Below are 14412 nucleotides of genomic sequence, written 5' to 3' on the forward strand. Positions count from 1 at the left end.
GACGGTGAGGTCGGTCGTGAGCAACGTAACCGTCAAGCCTCACGTTGCTCTCAGACCCGGATAGATGAAAGTAAAAGTTGACCAGCTCTAACGTTTTTCCTGGTCAATGTTGTTTGCTCGCGTGTTGGGTTGTTTTGTCTCTTTTTTTTGCACTTGTATAACAGGACCCTACGGGCGGGCGGGCGTGCTAGATGGGATTGCCGTGGGTGGGTACTGGTATCGGACATTAATATTAATGAGACACAATAAAAACAATGGCGACCGGCTTAACGATCGGTCAGATCGGGCGGTGCGGGGTTTCGATTCATGCTACAAGTGCGAAACGTCTAACATGCGACTGCTTATGAAACATTGTCGCTGGGCGAAGATGTATGAGTAGATTTGTGCCCAACGTAGCGGATGTCATGCTGGGTGAGTTTTATGGTGTTACATTACATTAAAATACGCTTGATCTTAAGAATGCAGAGCAAAATGAATTCATTAAAAATATTCTGGTCATTCCGACATTTTCATTCAGAAGTTTTGATGGCATCGTTGGCAATTAACATTCTTACACAAACATTGGGAAGCTTTAAGTATATTCTATACAGCTAAATTAAAGGAAATAATTATAAGGTTTATTTTTTTCAATGCTTCATAAGGATGTAGTCATGTCTGTAAATATTTTTAATTTTAAACAATATATGATTCGTATATAAGGTAGTTTCCAAGCAGAAACAAAATAATTTGCAACATCTCAAGCTCGTGATAAATATACCTTATATTGAAGGTCTAAATTGAAATTAAAATTATAACCGCGCGGCTACACGATGTGAAATATACAGCGAAATGAACTATTTGACAGGTGAAATATCTGTCAGATAATGCATCACAACAACTAGCTGATGTGCTATGTAAACAAATAACGTGTGCAAAATCACAACTAAATCCATGAAATAATTTCGATATCAAGTAATTAGTCAATTTTGGTCAACAATACATCATTTCTTTCAATTAGAGATTGTTCTGTTTAAAAAATAATCTTTTTAAGTGATTTTTGAAAACGAATGTTGTATCTCCCCGAACCCTTTAGTTGTATCTGTCAGATATTTCACCTGTTAAGAAGTTCATTTTGCTGTATATTTTACCTCGTGTAGCCGCGCGGTAACATTATTCTTTTTTTTCATTTTATTAACAATCATTATAATAATTGGGCCTCATCGCGAACGAAAGTCGATAACGGAGTGGATAATTTAGTCGATCGGTTAGCAAAATTCTAATGTTATCCAATTGCGTTTTCTCAATCAGAATCTTCGGTAACCGATCGGTTTGGCAGTGGAGTGGAATGGTGATGGCCGCCATAGCAACGTGGTTAAAAAATCGAGCAGTGGGATATGCAGTTGAAAACTTCATATAAAAAAAACCATTTCAGTCGGTTAGCCATATCTACTGCTCCACCCCAGTTGATATAGCAGTGGAAAACTAAATAATATTAAAAACCATGTTTAACAGCTTTCAAAAAAGGATGTTTTATCGCTGTTTGAGGTATTTGAGATGTTTTATCACTCGATTTAGCTAAAGTATTCTTTTTTAGAAAATATAAATTTACCTGTTTATTATAAACTATCAAAACACATAAATTTAGGTTTATAACAGGTATCTAGTTTTTATAGTTCAAGCTAAGAAATAAGAAACCAACACAAGAAATTCTTTTCTGCTAATCCTTCTCTTTTATCCAACCTTATGTTATGGTTTATTATGTTTTGTTATGGCTTTATGGCATGTTAGATTCGGTTCCGACACGTACATACAACGAGATTGAGAAGACCAGTAGGATCACTTGGTACAAGAAAGTGTAAGCAACTCATATCCGTTGGAGCGGCGAGTTCCGGTCAGAATCGTTTGCGTTGCCTTGTACCTATCGAAGGTGTTGTGCTTACTTGTACCATCTGGACTATCCCCAAAAACTCGGGGTTACTTATGGATGGATACAGCCCGAGAATGCTCGGATTGACTCACACATCGCTAAGTTTCACGCCTCGTGACAAACGCGTCACCCAATGAACTTTTTTTGTTCATCCATCTAAACGAATATGTACACTTGAAAAGCATTTATACTGAATCACATAGATTACAATTTTAATGTTGTTATTTTATTTTTATCAAATCTGACGAAATCATCATCGTATGTGTGGAAGTACACTCATTGTCGTATCAAGCTCGCCAGGATTCAGTGGACAGGCCATGTTAAACGCATGGAAACGAACGACCCAGGTGTTGTGCGGAAGGTGGTGGGGAGTGGATTTCATCACTTGGTTTTGAAACAAATACACTTTAATTTTTTTTTTTTTTTTTGGGAGTGGAGGATGTTGGTTGGGATCCCTCATATATGGGCCCCTTGTAGTCTTTGAGTCCCTTCGTCCGGGGAGCCTCTATCGTTCACGGAGGCCCGGGATGAGACTACTGTACACACCATATATGCTGGACTTTATATCCACGGGACCTCCCGCGGCCACTCAGTCCGCTTACCCTTAAATCCGCCATTGCGGAGGGGGCGTAGTAGGTTTAAAGTTAAGTGGCCAGATGACTTGGAAACTTCAACCATTAAGGCCAGGATAATGGACTGGCGAGGGCAAGAGACCGTGAGCGGTTTCGGACACTCCTTCTTGCACGGAATAAGTGTACCGCGTTGATTCAATATATTTTTGCACGAGAGCGTAAAACACGGACGTTCACGGATCCAACGTTCGCGGTGGCTGGAGTTGATGGACGCACATGGTACATGGCACAGGACAAGCGTCAGAGAAGGCGACAAGTTCAGAAAGGATTCAAACCTCGTCCTCCAGTTCATACGATTTTGTTTCAACTAGACTTGTTCAGCCAACAACCCGTTTTACACTTTACCCGGATTGTTTGAATAGGCCTACAGTCAGTACTGTCTAAGGCCACTTCTGGTGTGGATTCTTCACTAGATGGTCCGTAAATAAGCCAAATTTACTATTTTATTCATTCCGTAAAACAACACCTCTAAATGTAAACAAAAGTGTGATTGACAGATAGGTAAAACCAGTGGCTACTCGAATCGGAAAGAGTTATCCACCAGTGGAGAAATTATCCACCGGTGGAGAAAATTATCCACCGGTGGAAAACAAATTCCACCGGTGGATTCGAGCATATTTACCGATCGGATAAATTTTATCGACTATCGTTCGCGATCAGGCCCATTGTTAGATTATCAAAGTGATCATTGATCGAAGTAAGCCTTGATATAGAAATAGCCTAGTAAAACATTATTCCATTCCCATCGTTCATCGAGCATTGCTGCATTTCCCTAAACTCCTTTAACAATAATAAATCCAGCGACTATTTGCTTTCAAATAAAACTATTTTAAACTTTTTGTAATATTACAAAGTTTTAGTAAATTTTATAAATTAGCCAATCTGTTTACAAAAGAGAATACAATAATCATTTAATAAAAAAAGTGAACTGTGCCAGTTTCATCCGTCAATTTCATGTAATAACGATAAATTTGGAAACCGCTTGCAGAAAATACAACGTAATTGATAAACGTTCAATCAAGCAAAACGATGAGCTCCATTTTGCTATAAATAATACCCACAATTTTGATGCTGCCAAAGATCATTTCCTTATCGCTCCTTTGTTTGCGATCAACGACGTCTGTTTCTCTCTTTCTCTTTCTATCCCTCCATTTCTATCCGCGTTACCTATCTTTCGCCTCATTGACACGTAAAGCGATCAAACATTTTACATTATGCTGCGGCGTGCCAGCCCAGCACAACAACAACTACTACAAAAAACCCCTCACCGGCACCCAATAAATGATTATGCCATGCAATTTACGATTGAGAAACCGGCTCATTTCGCTCGGCTCGGCGTCCAAACAACAATGAAATGGCTAACTCCGCTGGGAACTCTGCCACATGCGGGTACGGAGAGCCGGAAAAATCGAAACCGAAATAAAACCATACACCATTCCTTCTCCCATCCTTTTGCCATACATCGTGTAGTACAGCCGAAAACTATCACTTGACCTTTGTCGGCATTTTGCACTGGCTCTGTACATTAACGCCCGATCTCGCGAAGATCGAGCGACGCCAACCCCTCATTACCGCATCGCACGTGGCACCCATCATCATCACCACCACCATGCGGTCTCTTCTTTCACCCCGTAGCGCACCTTCCACGCTGGCATACTGTTACGAATTGGTGGGATCTTTTTTCTTTCCTCTCTTGTTTCACCTTTGCAAACAGAAACAGATGTGTTCGATCGGTAAGAGCAGCAAATACAAAAAGAAACAAACCCGATTCCACCTTGTTCGTGCGGTCTGCAAAGTCTTACGATCGAAACGCATGCCATTCGTGCGGCATCTTCACGCGTTCTGCTACAGCATCGTGCGCATGGGAAAAACGATGCGCTCGCCGTTCTGATGAGCGTAAGGTACACATTCCATGGTGGTGGATTGTTTCTGTTGAAACTAACGCTGCGAATGGTGGGCAGACGTAAATTTCCAGCCTGGATGTGCTGGTTGTTATGCATGTGTGCAAGCTGCACAATTGGTGTTATGCAAGACACGCGAATTGGTGCGACGAGAGATGAGGTGGAAAAGCAACGGCCCACCGACCGTCACACAAACACACATATTCGTCGCTCGGTTTGCAAAGTTTTAAGAACACAAGCCATTGCCTGTCAGGGCGACGGAGACTGCAACCCCGCATCAAGCGACAAACCTTCCCGTTTGCCACCGAAAATGGAGAAGACGCTTATAACGAATGTCTCGGACGAACCCATATTTTCAACGTGTTTTTCCCATCAGTACTGTCCGTTCCAACTACAACAACAACAGCGATACTATGGAGAGAGGATGATTTACGAAGTTTTACGACCGCTTAACCTGTCACACCGAGCCCTTGAGTGGTCAGCTTGGTGCCATCGTTGTGTCCATCTCGGTCAACTCGGGTCCCGGTCGGTGTGTGGTGGCGCAGGGAATCTCCTTGAACTGTGTGAGCGGAAAACTATTCAAACGATAATGTGTTTGCTTGTGGGTGTGTGTGTTCGACCTAGAACAGAAAACCAGCAGAATCCGGAAGGCATTAAGAATGAGAATTTGCTTATTTTTTTGTACAACAATCTTTGTTTCGTTTATTTTTCGTCTTATTTACAATAAAATATAATAAAAAAAGTACATCGTGCCCCGCTGTCAGCCTTGAGCAAATGCACGCCTATGACACTCTTTTGGTGCGATGGATGCACTGGGAGCGTTTCACTGGCCGTGCTGGTCGTCTGAAGGATCGCAATATGTTTATCTTCTTCTAAAAAAATCATGTTTTTTGGCTATTTTTTCGCAAAAATGTCAAAAAAGCTTTGTTGTTGAGCGTTGTGGCTCCCCTGTTCGCTCCCCCGTTGGGAGTGAAAATAAAGCGATCCAAAACTACACTAATTTTGGTTCTAATCGATCGTTTCTGTACAGCAGCACCTTTCTCGCACAAAGTTTGGTGGGAAACGAGCGAGCAAAGGCGTGCATTTGGGCAAGGCTGACGTTTGTTGGGCCAGTTTGTTACGGTGTGCGTATCGGTACCTATGATTCCGTCCAGTGCGGAAAGAAGGAACGAAGTAGAAACAAAAAATCATAAGGGCAGTGCATGTACATTATCACATCGGTGCACAACTGTCGATCCCAATCGATCGAATGTGTTTTTTGTGTGTATGTGTTTGTGAGAAAGTGTCTTTTCTCTACTGAGTATGACGATTGAGGTTATTCGATTGGATAGCGAAAGGAGAGATAGAGTGTTTGTGTGAGTGTGATGGTGATCGATGGTGATAATAGCTATTTAAGAACGAAACATCTCCCGAAATTCGGAGTGACCCCGAGAGCATTGGGAAGGTGCTCCATAACGTCTGTGACGGGTGCGTCGTGTTTCTAGAAACGTGCAGAGGTCCCCGTACTCGAGGATCCACCAGATGTATGTTACAGAAGATCTACCAACATCTAGTTTCCACACCCTCTCTTAATGGTGGTAGCTGTAGTCCTGTCCGTAGCCGCTGAAGCTGGTGTAGCTCACGTCATGATGATGATGGTGGTGCGGCTCATGCAGATGCTCCAGATGGTGATGGTGATGGTCGTGGTGTACCGGGACTGGGACAGCGACTGGTACCTTTACCGGCACTGGGACGGGCTTCTCCACCGGGATGTGCTTCTCAACCGTGACGGGGTATGGGCGATCGATCGGAACCTTCACTGGGACCGGGACGGGCTTCTCGACCGTGTACGGAATGTGCTTCTCGACGTAGTACGGCTTCGGGACGGGCACCTTGACCGGGTACGGGACGGGCTTCTCCACCGGCACGGGGTAGGGACGATCGACCGGGACCTTCACCTCATACGGGACTGGCTTCTCGACGGTGTACGGCACGGGTTTCTCCACCTCAACGGGGTAGGGAGCTGGTACATGGACGGGATAGGGACGGTCGACCGGGACCTTCACCGGGTACGGGACCTTCTTCTCGACGGTGTACGGCACTGGGACGGGCACTTCCACCTTCACTGGCACTGGCACATGCTTGGTAACTTCGTAGGGCTGCGGGACTGGCACCTTGACTGGGTACGGGACGTGCTTGGTCACTTCGTAGGGCTGGGGCACGAACACCTTGACGGGGTAGGGACGATCGACCGGAACATGTACCGGGTACGGCACCTTCTTCTCAACCGGGTAGGGCTGCGGCACATGAACGGGCACCTTAACGTATTCCTTGACGTGGACTGGGACGTGTTTGACTACTTCGTAGGGCTGCGGTACCGGGACCTTCACTGGATAGGGGACATGCTTCTCCACGGTGTACGGGACGTGCTTCTCAACCGTGTACGGTACCGGGACACCCTTCACCAGCGTTACCGTCTTGGTCACATCCGTGTGGCCACCGAGATACACACCATGCCCGTAGTGATGGTCATGTGCCTCATGGTACGCACCGCCAAGATGGCCACCACCGATGTAGCCTACGTCCAGCCCGTTAATGCCGTAGCCATAACCGAGGCTCAGCAGGCCCCGTTTGTCCAGCTTCTTCTCGAGCGGGACGGCGGCCTTACTATCGGCTGCGGACTTCTTCTGCTCTGATTCGGCATTTGCCGAAACCAACAAAAGCGCCGACAGACAGATCTGTTTAGAACGAGAAGGGAAGGGATTGTTATCACAAAAAATTTTTCAATAAGTTTAAAAGAATTGGACAAAATGTTGCGAAAATTCCACAAAAAGGTTGAAGCAATCAGCGATAAACTAACAATTCGCTTTCGAAAGAGTTAAGAAACAAACTACAAATACGTTACAGTTGGAGCCTAAGTACACGCTTCTTAATTTCACATGGTAATTGTTAAACCTTTGTTAAGTCCAAATTTAGAAGAACTTGTTCCACAAAAACTAAACGTTTTGTCGTATTCCAGTTCACCTCAATGAAGCTTGAAAATTTTACGTTTTTTGTTGCTTATCACTACAATAAACTGATGAGTTTAACAAGAACTTTGCACTTCAAGAACATCGAAACCACCCCGAAAAACCCTCACAACCCACCAACGACACTTGGTTCACCGTTTCTGTACTCACAAAAAACTTCATTGCGACTCAACGACGAACTGGTTAGCGAAACCACGATGCGCAACTGTGCGGTTCCAGACACTGAACTGGATGCTGATTTGTGCTAAGTCGCCGCTTTTATACTACTTAAAACGACGAAATTCACTTTCATCCGATTCTGTGTTTGTGCGCACCCCCCGCCATTGTGGTGCGCGTGCCCCCCGCCAAATTGAAACCGAAAGCGCCCGCTTGTGGCCGGGGCGCGTTCGGCCACCACGAGCTGAAATCGAAACCACTCATTCGCGGTGCGTGAATGCGGGCCGCGAGTGCCCCATTCATATACCCCGGACGTCGGTAGGCTTGGGGTAGGTCGAACCCGCCAAAACCATGTAGACGGTGAGCAGCTGGCGGCAAACGTGAGCTACACGAATGAACCCACACTGAGTAGACGGTTGAGTTACCTGACAGGCAGTCGCTCTGGATCGGTCGAAAATGAGTGCTCAAGATCCCCACACACGCACGCTCTTGACTATGGTGGTAGCGATGACGTTCCGAAGGGAGATGGAAAACGTGACCCGGTTCCTTTCGCGAACTAACCCCACCCGATTTCCGCCCTGGTGTGACATTGTCTGGTTCCGGAGACCGCTGGCAGTAGAAGGGAACTGGACTATCTTTGCTCTAATGACTTAATTCTTTACATTCTAGGCGTTTCTTGAGCCCCAGTTCCCGGAAATGGCCAATGCAAGCTTTGTCTACTTTTCCACTCCCCGATCAACTTTTCCACGCTGTTTTGTTGTTGCACACTCATCTCCCAGCCGAGCCGTTTTGGGGAGCGATTGTTGCTGTTTTGCATGAGAGCAAACCTTGAACCAATAGTGCACACAATAGTGCGAAACACATTCTGCCTGCCGGCGCAACGTTGACTTAGTTAATTGGACGCCGTTGTGTGCAGAACTGGTCCTGAAAGGGTCTCGATCGCTCGCTTTTCGTGTGCGATCAAGCCACCAGTGTTGCAAGTGCGGGGTTTTTGTTTCTTCATTACCGTCTTGTGAGGAAGTTCATTTCCGCACAAAAGATTGCACAAAATCGGGTTTGTTTACGCGAGTGAGCAAGGGCCTGTGTTTCCGATCATGTTTCCGGCGTGTGATCATGATTATGATTGTGTTTCGATGTGTCAGATTCCATAATTCAAGCAAGAGCAATGAATTAATCGCGTAGCAGGCTTAATACTCGGTAGTAATTCACTGGTGTTTCGAGCTTTGCCAAAAATCAACATGAGGTAATTACATGAGGTCTGCTTGTCAAGCAATTTGTATCAACTGTACATCACGAAGGATGTTGCCGGGTGACATGCAATTAGTTGCGTTGACAGATGACACTTTGTGATGGTGCATATTTTTCGGAAGGTCTTGTCCTCCGCCACGGTGTACGTAAATGAGCCAGAAAGAATTCCACCGCATAGTTTACCTATTTGTGCACATTGGGTTTTACTCCAAATTGGTCTGGCCTTAGCAAGGAGTTGAAAGTATTTAAATCTCATCAGTGTCAGTGTCAACTGTGGTTGGAGAAACTCGAACAAGAGGCTCCTAACTAGTGTTCAGAAGATCAAAGAAAACAATAGATCATCGTGCCAGTTACAATGACAATTTCTGAGTGCTAACAAATTTCAGTTAAATTTCCCTCGCTGTTGCCTCTGGATCAACTGATCTTGCTGTTAAATCAACATTCAATAAGCTTTTGAGTGGTATAGTTTTTTTTATTATTCTCTGCTCATCTTATTTTCCCATCCAACGAGCAATGATCTTACAAGGTCATCGCTAAGCTAAACCGTGCCCTTGCTGTCACCTCGCGCATGCTCTGGTGCATCAAAACGGCGTGACAAACAATCTTTGGCCCACCCGGCCCCAAAATCGCTGTCTGAACCCACGCTTGCATGACAGGCGTGAAAATGGTTCACTCACTGCCCAGCATAAATCAAGCATCGTGCCCGGAGATGGTCGGCCCGAAGTCCAATTTCTCAGCCTTGAACCGGCTTTGATCGACTGACGGCAGCGGGAGGCGCTCGTGACAATGTGATGCACCTCATCCGAGCACTCGAGCGCACATAATTAGCTCAAGATTAAGAGCACGATTGCGATATGATTTGATGGAGGAGGCACCACATTCGCTGCCTCTCCGTGCACCGTGCATCATAATCTGAAACTGCCCCCCAATGACCATTCATAAATTAATTAACCACGTGCCGCCAGCGAGTGAATTGTTCCGAGCGATCACGCAATTCCGCATCAAAGCGGTCGCTGGTGGCCGTGCGCAATGGCAATATTTGCGTTGTTTGTTTACGCTGAACAAATCGCGTATGGGGTGGGAGAACATCGTATGGCATGATTTCTGTGCAACATAACGACGAGATCTATGCTCTGAGAAGTCGGTCACCGTGTATGGTAAAGCGACCTTTGCCGGCGAATTGAAATACGGTATCGAAAAATCATGCGGGTCGGTACGGGTCAGGTTGTTGAATTTTTTGGCTGCAAAAACTCAGAACGCCCTAACGATCGTTACTCAACCGTCGAACGATCGTGCACCCGTTTGTTTATCCAGGCAAAAGGTTCTCGTGCATTTCCATACTGCCTTACTGCTGATAATGCTAGGGTATGATCGCGACGGTATGCATGCTTCACATGATTTGCGATCCCAACAGAACCGCTTGAAACTGGGCTTCGTTCTTTTGCCCTGCTTTTCACGACTGCCAGCGGTGGTGCCAAGAGAGACGCCAGCCAAAGTGTACTGTGAGAAGTTCTCCGCGTTGCTACTTCGGTTAGCAAATGGTTTCAGCAAACGTGTGTCGCCGAGGTCGGCATCGTTATCTCTGCTCCGGAATCAGATCATGGCTTCAGCGTGCTTTAGCCAACGCTAAATGCATGCACATGGACGAAAGCGAAACGTAAGGTGTTGTTGGTATAAATTAAATGGTGAGATAATTGTCTTTTGTTGTCTTCATGACTCATGAGCCGGGGACGGTGGTGTCGCATGTAAACACAGAAGCCCGAAATCGTGAAGTTGGTCAAAGTGAAGGAAAAAAAGAACAGCTTCTGTACAACGGTAAGAAATCTGTACCATATGGTCGTGTTTTCGTGTCAACATTACACCACGTAAGGCGTGGTAAGGAAGAGATTGGTGTGTTGTTTTGTCCACTACAAATTAGTACATGATTTCCGAAAGGTTACGTGCTATCGCGCATGATCGATTGCATTGGCAAATTAATGTGGAAATAATTTAACATGAATATATTACCAATTAATAAATTATTCAATAAATTGAAAGTTAAAATCCTATGAATAAATTACTCAATTAGGTTATCCATCATCTTAATCGAAATTTTTCTCTCATGCAATCGCTAAACTAACAAATCATTCAAACGTCGTCGCTGTAGTTGGATGTTCTTAAATTTACGATTTGATTACTGACCGTCTCGGCACAGTGCAACTTGTCTCAACAAGACACCACTTCACGACCACGCATCGTTTGCCATATTATCAGTTCACTTTCGCACATGTCCCAAGTGGTTCCACAATTGATGCATTGCTCAAGCCGGTTGCGATGATGTCAGCCGGACAGCTACTCGCTAAACAAACAAGCGTCATCCGCCCGGTTGAACGAAAGCGTAATCGAAAATGACAGCACTCGTTTTCCGATCGCAATACATTATCGTTCTTTCTCGCTTTTTGTTGCCATTTATGTCACGGCATCTTCCGATGCGCGAAGATAAAACATATGCGTAAGTGTATTATGCGGCGATTGAGGGTAGTGCACCGGTTTTCTCATCCATTCTACTCACGCACTACGTACGGAGCGGGCTTGACATGCAATGTGTGCGAGTGTGTGTGTGCGAGTATGTCTGCATGGTTTTTTGGATGCATCAACAAACGATGCCGCCTCGCAGGTGTAGGTGAGCGTACTGTATGGCTGGAATTGTACGCGAGCGAAACAGTGAGGCTCAATGTAATATGCTATGCCGTGTGTCAAAAGTTAAAGTTGCTACTTTTACGACTCCCAGGCGAAATAGATAAAGTTGCAAAATGGTGAGGGAGAACATTGTAGTGGGTTTTTGGGGAGAAACCCCGTCAAAAATGTAATTAATATGGAAATAATATCTACAACACAAATAGACATGGGAAAAGACATGCTAAGCAGTTTGAACTCTTCAATTTCCTGATTGGAGATGTGTAATGATAAAATAAGATACGTAATTTTGTTACCCAAGCATTAAAAGCTTTTACAAAAAAACAAAAAAATACCTTTATTCCATTCTTAAATATACTTCAAACAAACTACTTTACTTTAAACAGACAGCAAACAATTTACTATCAATGATGAGTTCATTCATCATCAAACATCTTGTTAAAGATGTTGAACGTTTGAGTGCGAGATTCACCCCATGGAGTGCGATACACTCACTTGGAACGTGAAAACCCAGATTCAACACAGTTACTGCCAGAAGAAGATGGCACAGAAGATGATTCAATCCGATACCCCTTCTTCGTAGAAGCCATCTTCAATGTATGCAGGAATGAACAAACGAAATGGCGAGAATCTCACACGAAGAACACATCTCGCTATACATATGCTCGTATTTTACAGCACAGCGAATTATTTGTTCCATCGATCTTATGCTGCTGGTGTTATTTTTTGTTCGTTTTACGCCTCCACTGCCCTATCGTTGGGTTCATCGAAAACGCTTTGTACATAATAATATGCTTTCGGTGAGATTGTGACAGGGAAGCCCAAATAACGAACGAGACGTAAAATGCAAATGTGAGATCTTGGGTTCAGATGAGTCTGTTGCTAGTTTGTTGCTAATTATCTATTGCTTAATTTACCTTACCATAGGTCATCTGGGTGAACCACCGTTGGGTTCATCGCGGATCTGAAGAAGCAAAACGGTGGTTTCGGTAGGTAAACTTTCCCGGTTTTAGAAGAGGTGGAATGTTTTGAGAAATATTTTACAAGCTGTAAAACTGTTTCTATCAAAAAAAAAAACGCATGAATTTAAACATTGTTTCTAAATGTTTTCAAAACGCATTAAAATAATGGAAAAAAAATAGTTTGAGTTCTTTGCCCTCTGGTGCAACGTTATGTTCTCCCCAGCCCTGAGGGTCGGAGCGCAATGGGTACGATTCGAGCTGTGGTTGACGAAATAAATTGCAGTCCTCCACCGAACCCGACTCTGCATTTATCCGATGCACTCAATCGAACTGTTTGCTATTGCTTGTCCCGAAAAGCAAAAAAAAAACGGTCCTCCATGTCGCTCCTCGGCTCTTTCATGTCAACATAAGGCAGTCAGCGATGTGCACCAAACACACACACACACACACATGCTCGGCGTACCACATTGAGTACGATATTATACTACCGTACTGTCATCGTAGCGATGCACATTGCATCATCTGCAAACGCGGGCGACGGGGGCACCCGCGACTTGGCGGAATCGGTACGGTTTCGCGGTAAAGTAAATTATAATCAAGTTTCAAAGGCGAAAGATTTCACCACCACGCAGACGACGAACCCTCTGCTGCTGCTGCTGGTTCAGGTGAAGAGCGATTCCTTCCTCACCTTCCCGGTGGGATTTACCACTGGCGGGATGGTGGAATGTGTCCAACGCCTTCCGAGAATGTCGACTTCCTTTCAGCAAACCGCAGTCGGTTGCCGAATTCACCTGCCCGGTATGGTGCTTCACTTCACTAGGTCAAACGTGAAGAGAACGGGAAAGAAAGAGAGAGAGAGAGAGAGAGAGAGTGTGTATAAAACGGGTAAAACACAAAACAAGCGTACATATATGCGTGCATAGGTTTAGTATTCCATCCAGGTCACGCACATGATTGATTATTTATGCATCTCTCGGTCGATGAATTGACGTCGGCTTTCCGTTTGGGAAGCGGTTGAACTGAAGGCAACAAATCTGACGCACGTTGTTGAAGTCAACATTTTATTTTATTTCTTTGGTATATTTTAATGAATTTTATTTGTTTGTTTATTTTTTACAAAATTCTATTTGAGTATATGCTCACTACAACACATTAAGAGTCTTGATAAAAAGCATTCAACATTGAAATCTCTCATCACCCATCCCACCTCCTTCTGCTTCGTTTATTTTGCCAATCATGTACTGTAATGCGATAAAAACATCCACGGAAGTGCAATAAATCTCGCACAATATCAATTTACGACGTGGGCAAGGCTGGCGCGGACACTCAAATACACTCGCACGCACACACACACACACACACTCACATGTCCACGAATTGCATAACCGGAATGACACAGTTTTCTTCAACATTCACGAGTCCACGGCGGACCGAGTGTGGGGAATTTGCACAAGGATTATTTATTCGTTGACAAAACGCCAGCGAATTTCGAACACGGAATCATCGATGGGGGAAGGTATGGGAAAGGAACCCGGACTGCAGGCGGTCTGTTCTTTCGCCCTGTCCTGAGGTCCAGATGCGGGTGGAATAAAATCAAAACTCTCGATTGTCCACTAGCCGGTAAGGACGGCTAATGTATTGCTGCAAGCCCAGACATCAGTGGAAATCATACATCTGGACAGTTTTACCGTTTCCTTGAAGTACAAAGGGAGCCTTACTGGTGTCACAATGCGCAGTATTACACCATGCCTATAAGATTCGATGGCTTATGATAGGGTGGGCCATTGCTAAATAGATTTCGCTCACCTACCAGGAAAGGCTTTTTACTGTTGAAAAACGTCCCGAAACGACAAACAATCGATTGTTCCAATAAAAAGACCGTTGTAGTTTCGTACGGTTTTTGCACCAAACTCGGTACGGTAA

At 44.6% G+C, this 14412-nt stretch overlaps 2 protein-coding genes across 8 annotated transcripts in view; one reads left to right on the forward strand and one right to left on the reverse strand.

Annotated features, from left to right (window-relative positions):
- Positions 1-7720, reverse strand: part of LOC120959559 (uncharacterized) — a 47974-nt gene extending 40254 nt beyond the window's left edge. The window contains exons 1-2 of one of the 3 annotated variants that reach the window (XM_049609681.1): positions 7598-7720; positions 6233-7156 (exon numbers count right to left, since the gene is read on the reverse strand). In XM_049609681.1, the coding sequence (XP_049465638.1) occupies positions 6233-7156; positions 7598-7609 (936 nt within the window). In that variant the 5' untranslated portion in view covers positions 7610-7720. Of the gene's footprint in view, positions 1-6232; positions 7157-7564 lie in introns of all 3 variants that reach the window. The other 2 variants (XM_049609679.1, XM_049609680.1) reach the window with 2 other exon arrangements.
- Positions 1-14412, forward strand: part of LOC120959551 (angiotensin-converting enzyme) — a 73357-nt gene that overhangs the window by 47655 nt on the left and 11290 nt on the right. The window lies entirely within an intron of this gene.

Source organism: Anopheles coluzzii, chromosome 3 (genome assembly GCF_943734685.1).
Source record: "Anopheles coluzzii chromosome 3, AcolN3, whole genome shotgun sequence".
In the NCBI taxonomy this organism is placed as follows: Eukaryota; Metazoa; Arthropoda; class Insecta; order Diptera; family Culicidae; genus Anopheles; species Anopheles coluzzii.